The sequence below is a fragment of the Cervus elaphus genome, chromosome 2, assembly GCF_910594005.1.
Source record: "Cervus elaphus chromosome 2, mCerEla1.1, whole genome shotgun sequence".
Taxonomy (NCBI): domain Eukaryota; kingdom Metazoa; phylum Chordata; class Mammalia; order Artiodactyla; family Cervidae; genus Cervus; species Cervus elaphus.
The window spans coordinates 30940853-30960009 of NC_057816.1; the positions used below are offsets into that span (position 1 = coordinate 30940853).

Sequence of the window (19157 nt, forward strand, 5' to 3'; positions counted from 1 at the left end):
CTATGTCCCAATAACAGAGTCTACCCTTTGATAAATGTTTTAGGGCAGATAGGGAGGAAAGGATAACAAAAGGAAATTTGGGAATTCTACAAAGATGGCCAAACCCAGAAATCCTGAGATGGGAGGGGGAACCTAAATAACTCGGCTAGGATGCAGATTTTGTGCAAGAAAGGCAACACATGCCAAAAGGGGTTAAACACTTACTTCAAGCCATTGTGGAACAACCTCTTATAGTCAACATTTATTCTAGTGATATTTTCTTTTCTAAGTTCTTCAATGGTGAATAACCGGCCAATGTGCTGAAAACCAGGAGCTTTGCTCCTGACATACCTCCTATCAGAACCTGGTAACCAAAAAATCTGCAAGGAGAAACAGGAAGTCTTTCAGTGGAAAATCAGCTATGTTGGTACAAACAGCCCCATGTAGAATGGGAGGAGTCTCATTCCAGCATGGGTAACAGTCTATAGGGAGCAGAGATTCTAGCCTTCGATGAATGAGTCAACCTGCCCTAACGTTGTCCAGTGAACTCTTAAAATGGGGCTGTCACCAGTTTTGTTCTGGAGCTGAGTTTTCCCAGTTAACATAACGGGACCAAAGGTGAATTGTGTCACCACACTAGCTAAAGTGGATGAGGAGTTTGTAGGTGTGGATAAACGGTCAGGATCATAAACATCTCCTCTGGCTGATGATGCTATAAATCATTTTTGAGTAGAGTCATTTTCTGCCAACAGGAGATGCTATTATGACTCATCTGTGCAAAGAGTTCTATTTGCAAAAAGACATATATTTGTTTCTCTCATAGCATTCTTCCACATTCTGAAAATTAAAGATATTTGGAATGACTGACTGACAAAATGCAGAGCATTCTGGAAAACAGGATGAATGAATCTCTGTTCAAGTAAGAACTTTCTATATCATAAATGAAAGCTGGTATTCAAAGCCATAGTGTTCCATACTCGGGCCCTTCTCTAATAGATGTACATTGGTGATGATGCAGCTCACCTCATATAGCCATTACATAAATTTCCTTTTACTTCATTTGGTTTGGAACAGCAAACAGCCTCAATGTTTTCCCCACTGATATAAATTTAACTGGCTCATTCTTAGACTGGCACATGTATTAGGTTGATCAAAAATTTTGTTTTCTTTTTTTCCCTGTAGGATGGCTGTAGCAGCACTTAGCTGTTTTAACTTCATTTTAAACAATGTTCTTATATTGCATTGTAATAGCTGGCACTCATTAGTGAGCATTTAAAAAAACATAAATTTGGAGAATTTTTGTATAGCCATATTAATATTGAAGATTGAAGAAAAAGTCACATTTTTCACATATTATGCTTTAGCATTTCAAGAAAGGTAAAAACACAACTGAAATGCAAAAAAAAAAAAAAAAGATTTGTGCCATGTATGGAGAAGGTGCTGTGACTGACGGAACATGTTAAAAGTGATTTGTGGAAGTTTCATGCTGGAAATTTCTCGCTAGATGATCCTCCATGATCATAAAGACCAGTTGAAGTTGAGAGCGTCCAAATCAAGTGTAGAAAATAATTTTTACCACCTTGGTTATGTTCATTGCTTTGATGTTTGCATTCCACATAAATTAAGAAAAAAAAAAAACTTCCTGAAGGTATTTTTGCATGAGATTCTTTACTTAAACATATTGAAAATGTTATGTATTAAAACATATTGTGATGGGTGATGAAAAGCAGATTCTGTACAATAATGTGGGATTGAAGAGCCCATGGGGCCAGCAAAACGAATCACCACTAAACACACCAAAGGCTGTGTTCATCCAAAGAAGGTGATGACGTATCGGGTGGGACTGGAAGGGAGTTCTCTATCATGAGCTCTGTCCAGAACAGCAAATGATTAATTATTCAAGTACTGTTCCCGATTAGACCAACTGAAAGCAGCACTCAACGACAAGCAACCAGAATTAGTCAACAGAAAACGAAAAATCTCTCAGCAGGATAATGCAAAACCACCTGTTTTCTTGATGACCAGGTAAAAACTGCTACAGCTTAGGCGGGAAGTTCGGATTCATCTGTCATATTCAGCAGACTCTGCATCTTCGGATTTCCATTTCTTTTGGTCTTTATAAAATTCTCTTAATGGAAAAAAATTTCAATTCCCCAAAAAACTGTAAATGGCACCTAGAACAGTTCTTTGCCCAAAAAAATAAGTTTTGGGGAGATGAAATTATGAAGTTGCCTGAAAAATAGCAGAAGATAAGGCTTCCCAGGCGGCACAATGGTAAAGAATCCACCTGCCAGTGCAGGAATTGCAGGAGACACGGGTTTAGTCTCTGGGTTGGAAAGAATCCTTGTATAGTAAATGGCAACCCACTCTAGTACATGGACAGAGGAACCAGGCAGCTTATACTCCACAGGGTTGCAGATAACTGGACACAATTGAGCACACACCTTTACCTTATTTTAAGTGAAACAAAATAGTGAATACATCGTTCAATAAACTTCTTGGTGAAAATGAAAAATGTGTCTTATTTTTACTCAAAAACTAAAGGAATTTTTGGTCAACCCTGTAGCTAGCTATATAAGCAGCCAATTCCATTTCTCTAGGAGTAGAATTGTTTAAGCATTCCAGGGAAGATCTACAAGGTTCATCAGGTTCAAATGCTATGCTCCTGAAACAAGTAACCCACTTCCCAACCTTTAGCATAAATACTGAGATAGACATACCTGATGTTGCTCAATGTTAGAGTCAAGTATCACGCTTACTACAAGGCGGATATACGATGATCTGGCAGGATGTGATCGTGGAGGAGAATTAAGATCAAATATAACCAACTTTTTTTCCCTCCGTGCAAGTTCCAATAACTCAGATAGTTTTGGAATCTTCTGATTTCTTGCTCTTTCCTTATCAGCCTCTGATAAGGGTTTCATACGAAAAAATGGTTTGATCTAAAAATAAGTACATCAGAGAAATCATTGGTTTCTATCAAAAGTATTTTCCAATTCTCATGCTTTTAGCCCCACAGCAGCCCTATCTCTGTACTAATCCATTACCATTCAACCCATCAGGTTTTCTGAAGTACTGGTCCTTAGACAACAGTTGCCAAGAAGAGAAATAAAATATAATCTCCATGGCTAGTGATGGTATTTGCAATGATAAAGGAAATACAATAATGTGGAATTAAAGAGACCATGTGGCCAGCAAAATGAATCTCCATTAAGCACATCAAAGGCTGGTCTGCATTCAGAAAAAGTGATGGTGTGTATGGTGGGATTCTAAGGGAGTTCTTTATTATGAGGTCCTTCCAGAAAACCAAATGAATAATTCTGCAAGTACTGCTCCCAATTAGACCAAATGAATGCAGCAATCAACAACAAGCCCGTCACAATATGTTTTTTAAAAAAAGAAATGCAACAAGTCAAAATGGTCATCTGAGGAGGCCTTATAAATAGCTGAGAAAAGAAGAGAAGTGAAAGGCAAAGGAGAAAATGAAAGATATACCCATCTGAATTCAGCATTCCAAAAAATAGCAAGGATAGATAAGAAAGTCTTATGTGAACAATGCAAAGAAATAAAGGAAAACAATAGAATGGGAAAGACTAATGATCTCTTCAAAAAAAAGTGGAAATACTGAGTAAACATTTCATGCTAAGACTGGGCACAATAAAGGACAGAAATGAAGTGGACCTAACAGAAGCAGAAGATACTAAGAAGAGGTGGCAAGAATACTCAAAAGAACTGTACAAAAAAGGTCTTCATGACCCAGATAACCACAATGGTGTGGTCACTCACCTGGGCCAGATATTCTGGAGTGTGAAGTCAAGTAGGCCTTAGGAAGCATTACTGTGAACCAAGCTAATGGAGGTGATGGAATTCCAGCTGAGCTACTTCAAATTCTAAAAGATGATGTTAAAGTGCTGCACTCAATCTGCCAGCAAATTTGGAAAATTCAGAGTGGCCACAAGACTAGAAAAGGTCAGTTTTTATTCTAATCCCAAAAAGGACAAAGCCAAAGAATGTTCAAACTACTGCACAATTGCACTCATTTCACATGCTAGCAAGGTAAAGTTCAAAATTCTCCAAGCAAGGCTTCAACAGTACGTGAACCAACTTCGCGAATTACAGGCTGGGTTTAGAAAAGGCAGAGGCAGATTCATATTGATATTTGGTAGAAAACAACAAAATTCTGTAAAGCAATTATCCTTCAATTAAAATAAATAAATTAACTTTTAAAAAAAGAAAATGCAGAGGAACTATGGATCAAATTGCCAACATCCACTGGATCATAGAAAAGCAACAGAATTCCAGAAAACCATCTACTTCTGGTTCATTGACTATGCTAAAGCCTTTGACTGTGTGGGTCACAACAAACTGTGGAAAATTCTGAAAGAGATGGGAATACAAAACCATCATACCTACCTCCTGAGAAACCTGTATGCAGGTCAAGGAGCAACATTTAGAACTGGACATGGAACAACAGACTGGTTCCAAATTGGGAAAGGAGTACATCAAGGTTGTATATTGTCACCCTGCTTATTTAATTGATATATAGAGTATATCATGAGAAATGCCAGGCTGGATGAATCACAAGCTGGAATCAAGATTGCCAGGAGAAATATCAACAGCCTCAGATATGCACATGATACCACCCAATGGCAGAAAGCAAAGAGGAATTAAAGACCTCCTGATGAAGGTGAAAGAGGAGAATGAAAAGGCTGGCTTAAAACTCAACATTCAAAAAAACTAGGATCATGGCATCTGGTTCCGTCACTTCATGGCAAATAGATGGGGAAACAATGGAAACAGTGAAAGACTATTTTCTTGGGCTCCAAAACCACTGTGGATGGTGACTGCAACCATGAAATTAAAAGATGCTTGCTCTTTGGAAGAAAAGTCATGACAAACTTACAAGGAGTATTCAAAAACAGAGACATCACTTTGGCAACAAAGGTCCATCTAGTCAAAGCTATGGTTTTTCCAGTAGTCATGGATGCCATAGTTGGATCATAAAGAAGGCTGAGTGCCAAAGAATTGATGCTTTCAAACTGTGGAGCTGGAAAAGACCCTTGAGAGTCCCTTGGACTGCAAGGAGATCAAACCAGTCAATCTTAAAAGAAATCAACCCTGAATACTCACTAGAAGAACTGATGCTTCAATTGAAGATACAGTACTTTGGCCACTGGATGCAAAGAGCTGACTCATTGGAATAGACCCAAATGCTGGGAAAAATTAAGAACAGGAGGAGAAGGGAATGACAGAGGATGAGATGGTTCGATGGCATCATAGGTCAACGGACATGAGATTGAAACAACTGCGGGAGACAGTGAAGGACAGGGAAGCTTGGTGTGCTACAGTGCATGGGGTAACAAAGATTTTAGACATGAATGAACAACTGAGCAACAACAATTCTATAACATAGAACCTGCTGTATTTGCATTGAAGGATATCCTTGATCTTCTCTAGATCTCCCTTTTCAACCCTTCTTTAAAACTTAAGGTGATAAAATTCATATTTTCTTTCATTGGTTACCCACATTTTCTCTTACTGTTTTAGTTATTTGTAGTGAAAAAAAAAAAAAAAAAGACTTCAGCTTCAGACTGAATTGGACTCAATCCCCACTCTATCACTTCTTTGCCTTCCTTGCTGTGTGTGTGTGTGTGTGTGTGTGTGTGTGTGTGTGTGTGCATGCATGCGTGCGCATGCGCGCACGCAAAATGCACCCTCTGTCATGTTCAACTCTTTGCAACCCCATGGAGTGTAGCCCAATCTGCCTGGCTCCTCTGTTGATGGGATTTTCTTGGAAAAAATACTGGAGTGGGTTGCCATTTCCTTCTCTAAGGGATATTCCTTGCCATATTCAACTGTTAAAATCCTTTTCTCTATTTGCAAAGTTTAGCTCAAATGATACCTCCTTCATGAAGACGTCCTCAAATATTTCTGAACTAAAGAGAGCTTGGTGGCATTCAACTCCAATGGTTCATTTTTAAGCCTCTTTAATACTGTTCTCTATCCTTGTTTGTATACGTCTTACACCAAATTCAATTTCTGGCTTCATATACTCTTGCTTTGTAACCTTGATAAAATCACTTATATTCTCAAAGTCTCTATTATCCAAATTATAAGATGGGGAAAGGGAGGAATAATCTACGTATTTCTCAGGGTTATTTTGTTTATTGAATATGATAAAATATTTTCTAGGCCTAGGAGAATGTCTTGTACACAGAATATTGTGCAATTCACAATAGTTCCCTCACTCTACTGTTTCTACTGACGGCAACTTTCTCACAGCAGGAACTGTCACTTTTTTGTATATTATACAGCATTTCATCTTACATCTCAGTCCATATATATGTTGCCTGTATTAAATTTAGTAGATGGCTACTTTTACCATCTTAACCAATTTTAGATCACTTGTTGGTAACACTGGTGAGAGAAGGCTATCTCTCGGAGGAATGAAAGAGTAGCTACCTCACATTTTCTCAAGACTAAAGTATGCTCTCTTTGTCTCCACGCAATTTTTTTCTTCACACTTATTCCACTGTTTGTATTTGTTCCCATTCCTATTCATAAAAAACAGAAACCAAAAAGACCTTCAGTGATCTCAAAATATCTATTCAACAGTCATCTTTGCTGAACTTGCACACCTTCATGATCTTCCAGATAACCATAAATCTTTTCTCTTTAAAAGGACTCAAAGCAGGAGGCCAAGGTCTAAATCTATCAACAAGTTAACACACATCAAAGACTCATTGTTTAAGGCCTATTCCTTGATCTAAGAGTAACACTTTCTATTTTTGCCTCAGGGAAAAAAAATTCAGTCTTGGCCACATTAGTCATCTACTCATAGCCTGTACAATGAGACTTTAGAGGAAAGGTTTTAGCAGATCATCATACTATACAGAATGCTCTGACTAAAGTCCTTAGACAAGGGCCTCTTTCACAGAAGACAGACCAGTCTATGGAATTCACATATTCCATCATTGATGTGTAGCATCTGACCCCCAATTCTGAAAAGAAACACTACATCAACTTAGGTTTTGAGCTTCATGATGGCAAACTGGTAGTACCCATTAAGCTCAAATGGGTATTTCTTCAAATCTTCCATGATACAACTCACCACAGTAGGGAGAAATTGACTACAGTTTTGTTTTTTTTTTTTATGACTGTGCAGGGTCTTTGTTGCTGTGTGTGGGCTTTGTCTAGTTGGGGCGAGTTGGGGCTACTCTCTAGCAGCACAGCACAGGCTTCTCTTGCAGTGGCTTCCTTCGCTGTGGAGTACGGGATTTAGGGCATGCAGGCTTCCAGTTCTGGTACATGGGCTTATTTGCCATGCAGCATGTAAACTCTTCCCAGACAAGAGATTAAACCCATGTACCCTGAATTGGCTGGCGGATTCTTAACCACTGGGCCACTGGGTAAGTCCAAAGTCACTATGCTGCTGCTGCTGCTAAATCGCGTCAGTCGTGTCCAACTCTGTGTGACCCCATAGACAGCAGCCCACCAGGCTCCGCCGTCCCTGGGATTCTCCAGGCAAGAACACTGGAGTGGGTTGCCATTTCCTTCTCCAATGCATGAAAATGAAAAGTGAAAGTGAAGTCACTCAGTCGTGTCCGACTCTTCGAGACCCCATGGACTGCAGCCTACCAGGCTCCTCCATCCATGGGATTTTCCAGGCAAGAGTACTGGAGTGGGTCACCAGTGCCTTCTCCGAAAGTCACTATAGTATGAAATAAAAACCGATGGGGTAGCTTTCTAAGACATCAAAAGATATGAGCAGTTCTTCCCTAATCTATAACCAGCATAATCCTAGAAAAACTATAAAGGTCAGACATGAATTGGAAACTTGCGCCAAAGGATCCTTTGAGGATCTCCAAATAAATTTTATTCAATTTCTTCCCTCTGTGGGTTATGAATTTCTGCCAGTAATTATGTGCTTATTTGGGTTATTATATATTTGTGTTCTTTACCTAAGCCATTCCAACCTAGCTATTTAGTGAGAGGTGAAAACATTTTATTGGGAGTTTTACTTTAAATTATGTAAAGATTTGCTCCCTACTAAAATAATCTCCTGTCCTTAAACACACAATACTCTTGAAAAGTGGGAAAAATGCATGACATGTAAACAACCGCAATCAGCCAAACTGTCAGATGCTCTTGACATTCCATACCGTCAAGGATCACTCATTTTCTCTTCGACTTTGTGTTCTTTCCCATCAGGTAATCCTAGATTTGCTGTTATTGTTATCCAGTCTCTAAGTTGTGTTGACTCTTTGCGACCCCATGGACTGCAGCACACAAGGTTCCCCTGTCCTTCACTATCCAAGAATCCTAGATTATCTTCTGTCAGCTAATCACTTGCAGGCCTACATTTCAGAAATATCTCTACACTAGCTTTAAAACTTTCTAGCTATAACTTACCAAGGCTCTTTCAGGCAAACATTATGAGGGATTAGGCAATATAGCTCACTCCTATAATTAACAGAATGGCTCTTTTCCTTGCCAACCACCTCATCAGTGAAATCCAGTGTATAGAAAACAACTCATAGAAGGACTGCCGTTGGAATATCACTGGAAAGGACCATAAGACATTTCTCCAAAGAAGACATACAGATGGCTAACACATGAAAAGATGTTCAACATCACTCATTATCAGAGAAATGCAAATCAAAACCTCAGTGTGGTACCATTACATGCCAGTCAGAATGGCTGCTATCCAAAAGTCTACAAGCAATAAATGCTGGAGAGGGTGTGGAGAAAAGGGAACCCTCTTACACTGTTGGTGGGATTGCAAACTAATACAGCCACTATGGAGAACAGTGTGGAGATTCCTTAAAAAACTGGAAATAGAACTGCCATATGACCCAGCAATCCCACTCCTGGGCATACACACCTAGGAAACCAGATCTGAAAGAGACACATGTATCCCAATGTACATCACAGCACTGTTTATAATAGCCAGGACATGGAAGCAACCTAGATGCCCATCAGCAGACGAATGGATAAGGAAGCTGTGGTACATATACACCATGGAATATTACTCAGCCATTAAAAAGAATTCATTTGAACCAGTCCTAATGAGATGGATGAAACTGGAGCCCATTATACAGAGTGAAGTAAGCCAGAAAGATAAAGACCAATACAGTATACTAATGCATATATATGGAATTTAAAAAGATGGTAACGATAACTCTATATGCAAAACAGAAAAAGAGACACAGATGTACAGAACAGACTTTTGGACTGTGGGAGAAGGCGAGAGTGGGATGTTTCGAGAGAACAGCATCAAAACATGTATGTTATCTAGGGTGAAACAGATCACCGGCCCAGGTTGGATGCATGAGACAAGTGCTCAGGGCTGGTGCACTGGGAAGACCCAGAGGGATCAGGTGGAGAGGGAGGTGGGAGGGGGGATCGGGATGGGGAACACATGTAAATCCATGGCTGATTCATGTCAATGTATGGCAAAAACCACTACAATATTGTAAAGTAATTAGCCTTCAACTAGTAAAAGTAAATGGACAAAAAAAAAAAGAAAAAGAAAGGACCATATCGAATACATCGAATACTCTTTTAACTCAATAGAGCCAATAAAGCAGAAAGAATTGATCCCTGGATACACATTTCCCAAGCAAAATCACAATACCCATCTGACAACAATTGGAAAGTCATATCCATTAGCGATTATAAACCCAGGTTTCCCAGAGAACCACAGAAGTCAATAGTTCAGTTCAGTTGCTCAGTTGTGTCTAACTCTTTCTGACCCCATGGACTGCAACACACCAGGCTTCCCCGTCCATCACCAACTCCCGGAACCTGCTCCAACTCATGTCCATTGAGTCGGTGATGCCATCCAACCATCTCATCCTCTGTTGTCCCCTTCTCTTCCCGCCTTCAGTCTTTCCCAGCATCAGGGTCTTTTCCAGTGAGTCGGTTCTTCAGATCAGGTGGCCAAAGTATTGGAGCTTCAGCTTCAGCATCAGTCCTTCCAATGAATATTCAGGGTTGATTTCCTTTACAATTGACAGGTTTGATCTCCTTGCAGTCCAAGGGACTCTCAAGAGTCTTCTCCAACACCACAGTTCAAAAACATCAATTCTTCGGAATTCAGCTTTCTTTACAGTCCAATTCTCACATCCATACATGACTGCTGGAAAAAGCATAGCTTTGACCAGGCAGACCTTGGTCAATAAAGTAACGTCTCTGCTTTTTAATATGCAGTCTAGGTTGGTCATAACTTATCTTCCAAGGAGTAGTGTCTTTTAATTTCATGGTTGCAGGCACCATCTGCAGTGATTTTGGAGCCAAAAAAATAGTCTGTCACTGTTTCCATTGTTTCCCCATCATTTGCCATGAAGTGATAGGACTGGATGCCGTGATTTCATTTTTTGAACGTTGAGTTTTAAGCCAGCTTTTTCACTCTCCCCTTTCACTTTCATCAAGAGGCTCCTCTGTTCCTCTTTGCTTTCTGCAATAAGGGTGGTGTCATCTGCATATCTGAGGTTATTGATATTTCTCCCAGCAATCTTGATTCTAGCTTGTGTTTCATCCAGCCTGGCATTTTGCAAGATGTATTCTGCATATAAGTTAAACAAGCAGGGTGACAATATACAGTCTTGATGTACTTCTTTCCCAATTTGGAACCAGTCCATTGTTCCATGTCCAGTTTTAACTGTTGCTTCTTTACCTGCATACAGATTTCTCAGGAGGCAGGTCAGATGGTCTGGTATTCCCACATCTTTAAGAGTATTCCACAGTTTGTTGTGATCCACACAGTCAAAGGCTTTGCCATAGTCAATAAAGCAGAAGCAGATGTTTTTTTGGAACTCTCTTACTTGCCATCTCCAAGGAATGTTGGCAATTTGATCTCTGGTTTTTCTGCCTTTTCTAAATCCCACTTAAATATCTGGGAGTTCTCGGTTCACATACTGTCGAAGCCTTCCTTGGAGAATTTTGAGCATTACTTTGCTAGCATGTGAGATGAGTGCAATTGTGTGGTGGTTTGAACATTCTTTGGCATTGCCTTTCTTTGGGATTGGAATGAAAACTGACCTTTTCCAGTCCTGTGGCCACTGCTGAGTTTTCCAGATTTGCTGGCAAATTGAATGCAGGACTTTAACAGCTTCATGTAATAGCTAAATGAACAGAAGTCAACAGCTGCCCCAACATCCTCGGCACAAGCAAACAGTTGCATGAAGTAGCACAGCTTTCATCAAATAGCCTTGGGAAAAGATTCTCCTGTTAAATACCAGACTCTCCTTTGAATGCTTCCATTCCTCATCTTTCTGGCCATACTTTCTTTTATTTGTTTAAGCTTATACACTTTTAAATAATTTGTTTAGGCTGCATGGGGGCTATTCTCTAGTTGCAGTGCACAAGTTTCTCACTGTGATGGCCTCACTTGTGTAGAGCATGGGCTTTAGGACATGCGGGCTTTAGTAGTTACAGCACATGGGCTCAGTAATTGTGCCACATGGGTTTGGTTGCCCCACAGCATGAGGAATCTTTCCAGGCCAGGGATCAAACCCATTTCTTCTGCATCAGCAGGTGGATTCTTAACCACTGGACCATCAGGGAAGTCCTAATGTTATACACTTTTGATTTCACCTATCATAAATATGATATTTATGATATCATATATCATTTTCTTTTATTATTTTCTTACTAAAAATAATAATCTGCTTAACTCTAAGGTTTTCTACACAATCATCACTCTAACTGTAATTAAGTTTCTCCAAGATGTTACTAGTTAGACAATTTGAAATTTTATTAATAATTATTTTCACATATGTATTTAATGATTATTTAATGATTATTTCATGTATCTAATAATTATTTCATTTTGGTACTACTCTTCCTGTAATACCTAAATGAAAAGAAACATCCCTGACCTAGAAGAAGATAAAATGTACTTTTGGTGTAATAGTTGAATGTTTGTCATGACAATTCTCAAAGGAAACATACTCAAAGTTTACCAAAGTTGATAGCATTTTTCTTGTATAACTCCTGTGTTCTTTAAATATGTGGCAATCAGGCTTTTTGATGGTAACACAGGGCAGGGTTAGACTGTGGGCCTGTTAACACCTCTCCAACTGCAGGACTCTCCAAACCCTCAGTAAACCATATCTGCTTAATAAGCATATGAAGGAATAACATATTTCCTAGGAAACAGCCTTCTAAGGATATGAATCCCACCACCAGGAACTGAATAATCTGAGGTGATTTTAAAAATGTGTCTTTCACTTTGTTTGATGTGATAAATGACATAACCCAAGCCTTAGGTGTACAACATAACAGTTTAAATTCCTTAGCCTGAGTGCTTCTGCGCTTATTCGCCTAGTATTTTCTGACTTTTTGTGACCCCATGGTGTGTAGCCCACCAGGCTCCTCTGTCGATGGGAATTCCATAGGGAAGAATACTGGAGTGGGCTGTCCCCCCCCTCCAGGGGCTCTTCCCAACCCAGGGATCAAACCCAGGTCTCCTGCATTGGAGGCAGATTCTTTACCAGCTAAGTTACCAGGGAAGCCCTTAGCCTGAGTAGTTATCAAAAATAGTGAAGCCCTGAACTTATTTTTGTTAGCACCACTGCTAACACTTCATGTTGTACCAGATTAAAGATCAACTGTGGCTTGATTAGGGAAGGGTTAATTAAATGTAGTCTAAAGGACTTGCATTGCCTTCGTTTTGTGGCAGTGGATGCTACTTGCAATGCAGTGTTTCAGGAAATTTAACTTAAAAGTGCCATTAACTGTACATTTTCAATGACACTGACAGAGGAGAAAGGAGTGTAAGATTTACTTACTAAGCCCTGAATACTAGATAACCATTCATTCAGCAAGGATACTCTGCGTGTTCCTAAAACTCAAATCCTGTTATCAAAATATTCAATTTAGTGAGGGAGATAAGACACAGAAACAAATAAAACATAAGTTTCATGACAGCGGTCACTGAAAATTATTTTGGGCTCTTCTTAGAATTGGACTATGGTAACAGTAAGATGGTCTGGTCTGGTATTCCCTTCTCTAAGAGCTTTCCACTGTTTGTCATGATCCACACAATTAAAGGCTCCAGTGTAAGGGAGATTAACCCTGAATATTCACTGGAAAGACTGGTGCTGAAGCTGAAGCTCCAGTTTTGGGTCATGTGATGCAAACAGATAACTTATTAGAGAAGTCCCTGATGCTGGGAAAAACTGAGAGCAGAAGGAGAAAAGGGCCTCAGAGGATGAGATGGCTAAACAGATCACTGATGCAATGAACATGAACTTGGGCAAACTCCGGGAGATGGTGAGGGACAGGGAGGCCTGGTGTGCTGCAGTCCATAGGCTGCAAAGGGTCGGACACGACTGGGCAAATGAACCACAACAACAGTAAGATGCAGCTTGCAAATAAAGAGAGAGAGAGAAACACCAAATGCACTATTTAATTTGACCACTGCATATATTAAAAATGAGAAAACCAAAGCTTAAAAGATAATCACAAGTACAATTTTTAACTAACAGGTAAACTGGAAGTGACATGTCCAGTCATTGAGCTCAACAGTGACTGAAAATTTTCAGTCATTATTACTTCATATATTTCTTCCGTTCCTTTCCCTCATTCTTCTCCATTTGGTTTACTTATTACATATATGTTATATCTTTTGTGACTGTCCCACAATTCTTGGCTATTCTGACTTGTCCTTTTTGTTCACTTTCCTCTTTGCATTTCAGTTTAGGAAGTTTCCAGACATCTTCAACAGCACTGATTTCTTCCTAATCCTTGATGAGGATGAGCCCATCAGAGGCGTTCTTCATATCTATTAAATATGTTTGATTTGGAAGCTTTTCATTTGATTCTTTCTTAGAGCTTCCATCTCTCTGCTTACATTGCCTATCTTTTCTCGCACGTTGTCTACTTTCTTCATTACAGCCCTTAATATATTAATCATGGTTATTTTATATTTGCTGATATATCCAAAATCTGTATTATAGCTGAATCTGGTAGCGATGCTTGTTTTGTCTCTTCATACTGCGCTTATTCTTATTCTTTAGAATTTTTTGTTGGAAGATGGACATGATGCAATAGATAAAAGAAACTGAGATAACTGTGCTTTTAGTGTGAGCTTTTACGTGAATCTACTAAGACCTGAATTATGTTTAATGTTTGCGGTAGCTATAGGTACCATAGGATACAGCTTCCTTGTTTGTTTGTGTCCTACCCTATTTCTGTGATTTCCTTAAGAACTCCTTCTTAAACACAGTCTGTGTAGCAGCTCTCAGTCATAAACCACTTTTATTATACTGAAGCCCTGTTCATGTACTGGTAAGATATCAGGGGAGGAAAGCATTCTATAATCTTATTAATTAAATCTTAATTTTTTCAGTGGGTTTGAGACTTTGAGCTATCATTCAGAAGCATTTCTTAGCATTTTATCTCCACCCATACATGAGACAAAAAAGCTAGAAGGAAATGGAGTTGGTTAATTGCCCTTCTGGCATGTTAAATAGGTTATGCTAAAGTAGTCATGTATGGATGTGAGAGTTGGACTGTGAAGAAAGCTGAGTGCCGAAGAATTGATGCTGTTGAACTGTGGTGTTGGAGAAGACTCTTGAGAGTCCCTTGGAGTGCAAGAAGAGCCAGCCTAAAGGAGATCAGTCCTGGGTGTTCATTGGAAGGACTGATGTTGAAGCTGAAACTCCAGTACTTTGGCCACCTCATGCGAAGAGTTGACTCATTGGAAAAGACCCTGACGCTGGGAGGGATTGAGGGCAGGAGGAGAAGGGGATGACAGAGGATGAGATGGCTGGATGGCATCACTGACTCGATGGACATGAGTTTGAGTAAACTCCAGGAGTTGGTGATGGACAGGGAGGCCTGGCGTGCTGTGATTCATGGGGTCACAAAGAGTTGGACTCAACTGAGTGACTAAATTGACTGAAAGTGGTTCCCCTTGGAAGCACTTTGTAATGGAGAGCATGATGTATTGACAAAAATAAGCAAATGGGACCTAATTGTACTTAAAAGCTTTTGCACAAGGAAGGAAATTCTAAGCAAGGTGAAATGACAACCCTCAGAATGGGAGAAAATAATAGCAAACAAAACAACTGGCAAAGAATCAATCTCCAAAATAAACAAGCAGTTCATGCAGCTCACTACTAGAAAAATAAACAACCCAATCAAAAAGTGGGCAAAAGACCTAAACAGACATTTCTCCAGAGAAAACATACAGATGGCTAACCAACACATGAAAAGATGCTCAACATCACTCATTATTACAGAAATGCAAATCAAAACCACAATGAAGTATCATCTCATGCAAGTCAGAATGGCCATCATCAAAATGTCTACAGACAATAAATGCTAGAGAGGGTAGGAAGAAAAGGGAACTCTCTTAAACTGTTGGTATGAATGCAAACAGATACAACTACTCTGGAGGAGAGTATGGAGATACCTTAAAAAACCTAGAAATAAAACTACCACAGGACCCAGCAAACCCACTACTGAGCATATACCCTGAGGAAACCATACCCTTGTGTTTAATGCAGCACTATTTACAATAGCTAGGACATGGAAGCAACCTAGATGTCCATCGGCAGATGAACGGGTAAGGAAGTTACGGTGCGTGGGTGCTAAGTCGCTTCAGTCATGTCCATCTCTGTGCAAGACTATGGACTGCAGCTTGCCAGGCTCCTCTGTCCATGGGATTTTCCAGGCAAGAATGCTAGAGTGGGTTGCCATTCCCTCCTCCAGGGGATCTTCCTGACCCAGGGATTGAGCCTACATCTATTACATCTAACCTGCATTGGCAGGTGGGTTGTTTACCTCTGGCACCACCTGGGGAACACAAGGCAGTTGTGGCACATATGTACAAGGGAATATTACTAAGCTATAAAAAGAAACACATTTGAGTCAGTTCTAATGAGGTGGATGAACCCTGAGCCTATTATATCGAGTCAAGTAAGTCAGAAAGAGAACAATAAATGTCATATATTAACACACATATATGGAATCTAGAAAGACAGTACCAACATTCCTACATGTAGGACAGCAAAGGAGGCACAAACATAAAGAACAGACTTTTGGACTCAGTGGAAGAAGGAGAAGGTGGGATGATTTGAGGTAATACCATTGAAACATACATTACCGTATGTAAACAGATAGTCAGTGGGAGTTTGATGTATAACACGGGGTACACAAAGCTGGTGCTCTATGACAACCTAGAGGGCTGGGGTGGGGAAGGAGGTGGGAGAGGGATTCAGGATGGAAGGGACACATGTTTGCCTACAGCTGATTCATACAGATGTATGGCAAAAACCATCATAATATTGTAAAGTAATTATTCTGCAATTAAAAAAAAAAATTTTAAGAGCTACTTTCTCCTCCTCCAGCCCGAAACAGGAGAGGGTTTTTGTTTGTTTTTCCTCACTCTTAACTACAAGAACCTGATGGAGTTCCTGGAAGGAAAAGCCATAAAATATGGGGGCCTGTATAAAACTAGGCCTGCAAGAGTTTTTAAGTCTCAGGATAGTCCACACTCAGCTTCCAGTAATTATTCAAAATGACCTCCTATGTAAACTACTTGTACCTGCTGCTGGCTCCAGCGGCTTCTACTTCTGGAAACTTGATTTTGGTTGTGATTCTCCACTCATCTGTCTCTCCAGATTTCAGAGGGCTGCTTTGCCTTGTGACTTCATTTCTCAGATAGATCTAAGAGTCATTTCTTTTCAAGTTGGCTTTTTTCTCTTGTTTTAAGGATAGGATTGACAACTTTCAAGCTCTTCGTAGGTCAAAGTGGAAACCAGAAGTCCTCTCTGACTAGATTAAGGTTTTGGGGGTTTGTTTTTTCTGTAAATATTGACCTTGTATTCGTGTCCAAACTAAACTCAGTTCTTAGATATTGTTATAATTCCCAGGGATTTTATACAATCAGGTCCTCTGCAAATAGAAATAATTTTATTTCTTCCTTTCCAACAGCTATGCCTATTTACTCCCTATTGTACTGGTGAGGACTCAATATAATGTTGAATTGATTGGTAAGACAATCTCTCTTTTTCCAAGTCTTATGGAAAATGTATTAATTCAGTCTTTCACCATTAGTATAATGACAGCTATAAGTATATAATAGATTACCTCTAACAAGTTAAAAAACTTTCTATTTTTAATCTACACAGTTTTTTTTTAAAGAACAAAGCTGAATTTTATCAAATGATCTTTCTGCATGTATTGAGATTATATGACTTTCTTCTTTGTGTATGTTAACATGATAAAAAAAATCATTCATTTTTAAACTGTAAACACCAAACTTGCATTCTCATGAAAAACAAAAAACCCTTTGATCAATATATGTTCTGCTTTTTACATGTTGTTGGATTTTTTGAGGATATTTCTATCTATATTCGTGAGGGGTACCAGTCTTTAGATTTCTTAAAATGCCTTTTTACAGATTTGCTATCAGAGAAATACTGGGTTTATCTAATTTACACAGGGAATTATCCTCTCTTGCTGGATTTTCTAGAAGATACTTATGGAATCAGTATAATTTTTTCTTGTACACATCATAGAATTCACCAGTGAGCACAAATGCACCTGGAATTTTCTGCTGGAAGTTTTTACACTACAAACTCAGTTTCTTTAATAGATACATAACACTGTTTAGGTTATATATTTCTTATTGAGTTTTTCAAAAGATAAAAATTTGTATTTTAAGGCAGGAAAAGAAAATTGAAGGATAAAATGCTCTTTCTCTGTCCTTTGGGCCTCCTTCCCCCCACCCCACTCCTTTAACATACAGTGTGCCTCTGCCTTGTGGTGGGAACACCTGCTCAGCTGTAAAGATCATTTTTTGCTTTTCTTCTGATGTTACCAATGTAACTTCTTAAAAGATTAGTTTTCTTTCTCAACTCTGTAAGGGTTCACGGTGACTTGCTACTCACTTTATATGTGCTTATCTGGACTATTTATCTTTGGGGAATATTATGTAAAATGTCAGCATGTCATTTTGATGTATGATGATTTGTCTCATAAACATATATGATTGTGTCTTCAACATCAATCACTGCAACAGTTCTCAGATCTTCTGAGCGTCTGTCTCCTGCGTTTGGCTCAAATAAAATCTTCAGTTTGGCTCAAATAAAATTCTTTTTTCTTAACTTGATTGTTAATTGAATTTTCATGATACAGAGAACTGTTCCATTTCATCTAAACTAGCAGATTTATGTGCATGGTGTTGTTCCTAGACTATAGTATGCAAAGGGCTCTCCAGGAATATAAACACCTGATTTAGAGAGTTTGCCAACTTTTGTTACTTAAATACTACAACCATGCCCAATTTCATAACTGGATTAACAACTGGTTCTGAAAGATGTGAAATGTAATATTTTGTCCTTGAGCCAATGTGAGCCAATTCCACTGTTCACTTCCATTTTACCATTGTTAATGACTAGAGGGTCCGTACTAAAGCACATTCTTTCCTTCCCAGTGTTGGAAATTTGTGTGTTTCCTCTTTTTGTCTTGGTCAGTTGACCAGATGTTTATCAATTTTGTTGATCTCTTTAAAGAATAAGCTTTTGTTTCATTGAGGTTTACTTTTTCTCTGTTCCCATTTCACCGATTCGTGCCGTTTATTCTTTTTTCTCTTCTGCTTACCACAAGTTAAATTTGACCCTCTTTTTCTAGCTTATCAAAGAGGAAGCTTAGATTTTTTTATTGATATTCTTCTTTCCTAATATAAACAGATAATCCTAGGAGTTTTTCTCTAATCACTGCTGTAGTTGCTTTCCACCAATTTTTTAAATATTTATTTTTGGCTGTGCTGCGTCTTCATTGCTCAATGCACAGGCCTTCTCTAATTGCAGCTAAGGGGGGCTACTCTTCTTTGCAGTGCACGAGCTTCTCATTGCAGTGGCTTTCCATTGTCAAGCATAGGCTCGAGGCATGCAGGCTTCAGTAGCTGCGGCATATGGGCTCAGCAGTTATGGCAAATGTGGCTTACCTGATCCAGGGCATGTCGGATCTTCTCAGACCACAGATCAAACCTGGGTTCCCTGCACTGGTAACTAGAACACCAGGGGAGTCCCAATGTTGTATTTTCTTGCATTCAATTCAAAATATATCTAATTTTCTCTGAGATTTCCCACTTTCTCTATGGGTTATTTAGAGGTGTCTCTGTGTGTCAGTTTTCATTCCAATCCCAAAGAATGCTCAAA

The 19157-nt window shown here is 39.2% G+C and overlaps 1 protein-coding gene across 1 annotated transcript in view; it reads right to left on the reverse strand.

Annotated features, from left to right (window-relative positions):
* Positions 1 to 19157, reverse strand: part of LOC122706427 (glycerophosphodiester phosphodiesterase domain-containing protein 4-like) — a 109941-nt gene that overhangs the window by 38993 nt on the left and 51791 nt on the right. The window contains exons 11-13 of the mRNA XM_043921561.1: positions 15404 to 15413; positions 2700 to 2921; positions 205 to 359 (exon numbers count right to left, since the gene is read on the reverse strand). Coding sequence (XP_043777496.1) covers positions 205 to 359; positions 2700 to 2921; positions 15404 to 15413 — 387 coding nt within the window. The remainder of the gene's footprint in view (positions 1 to 204; positions 360 to 2699; positions 2922 to 15403; positions 15414 to 19157) is intronic.